This window comes from Falco rusticolus, chromosome 19, assembly GCF_015220075.1.
Source record: "Falco rusticolus isolate bFalRus1 chromosome 19, bFalRus1.pri, whole genome shotgun sequence".
Lineage (NCBI taxonomy): Eukaryota > Metazoa > Chordata > Aves > Falconiformes > Falconidae > Falco > Falco rusticolus.
The window spans coordinates 1,852,321-1,853,515 of record NC_051205.1 but is presented as its reverse complement, the minus strand read 5'-3'; the positions used below and the strand labels follow the sequence as shown (position 1 = coordinate 1,853,515).

General features: G+C 53.8%; 1 protein-coding gene across 1 annotated transcript; it reads right to left on the bottom strand.

Annotated features, from left to right (window-relative positions):
- Positions 1-618: 618 nt before the first annotated feature.
- Positions 619-963, bottom strand: LOC119140165 (feather keratin 4-like). The gene has a single exon (XM_037371251.1). It carries the CDS (start codon positions 946-948, stop codon positions 619-621), a length of 330 nt encoding a protein of 109 aa, XP_037227148.1. The 5' UTR covers positions 949-963.
- Positions 964-1,195: the final 232 nt, after the last annotated feature.

Here is a 1,195-nt window from a genome sequence, read left to right as displayed (position 1 = left end):
TGTGTTACCCCAACACTGAGAAGGAAGCAAACAGATGAATCTTATATAGATGCAATCATAAGATTTTATTTGGACCAGAAAGTACACATCTTAAGCAAAGTAAAGCAAAAATACAAGATGGACTTCAGTGTTTTGAAACAGGGCCAGCATAACAGTGTGCATCAAACTCATTTTTGACATTTCGCTCATCTGTCTTGGTTCAAGTTTCCAGTGGACTGGAAAAATTGCAGTGCAAGGTGACATCGACGGATCTTTCCTATTAGACATACAGACATCAAAGAAGAATTACCAAAGAAAAAAAAGCACGGTCCCAAAGAACTAAAAACATACATGGACCAGTTTCCAGTGATACTAGTGCTTTTGTGCTGTAACAGTGAGAAACAGATTTTGCATAATCAGTAATTCGGTTTCTAAGAATGGAAAAGAGACATTTTGAGAAAACTGACATTAAAAGCAAATAGAGCATAAGAAGGAAAAGCAGAAGAGCAGCGCCCATGGGTGTTGATCAGCACCCATAGGTCCCCACTGCTTCAGAGAGCTCCTCAGCTCAGCTGCACATCCAGGTCTTGCCGTCAGTTCCGCCGCTGTTTCTCCTGCCATCCACACCTTCTGCCGCACTTAGCATGGCCCACAGCCCCCGTAGCGCTGCCTCCAGAGCTGGCTGGTGGAGGAGGAGGAGAAGGAGCTCCCATAGATAAGAGAGCCCTGCAGACCCCTGGGGCGGCCCAGCTCCACTGGGGCTGAGGTGCCCACGAAGCTCTCCTGTGGGCAGGAGCTGAGGATGGGGCCTGGGAAGGTGATGACCACGGGCGGCGGGTAGACCACGGCACGGGAGTCCCCGCAGGAGGTGACGCAGGGCTGGCTGCAGGCACTGGCGAGGGGCTGTGGGCAGGCTATCTCGCAGGGTGGGGAGCAGCGGGAGCTGAGCTGCTGGCTGCAGGAGGACATCCTTCAGGCACGGAGGGGAACCTGCAATGCACCGGGCAGCCTGCGTCAACCCACTGCTCATGAGCCGCTGTGCAGAGACCACCCTGCTCTGCCTCGCCAGCAGCAGGGAGGGCTCAGCACATGCTGGATGCAGGTGCTCTGCCAAGGCTCGGCTGCTTTTCCTCTCTCTTCCCCTTCCCTGCCCTCCTGCCTCCCTCCCAGGCTCTCCACAGGCTAAGCACTGCCAAAGGCAGCTGGGACGCTCTGC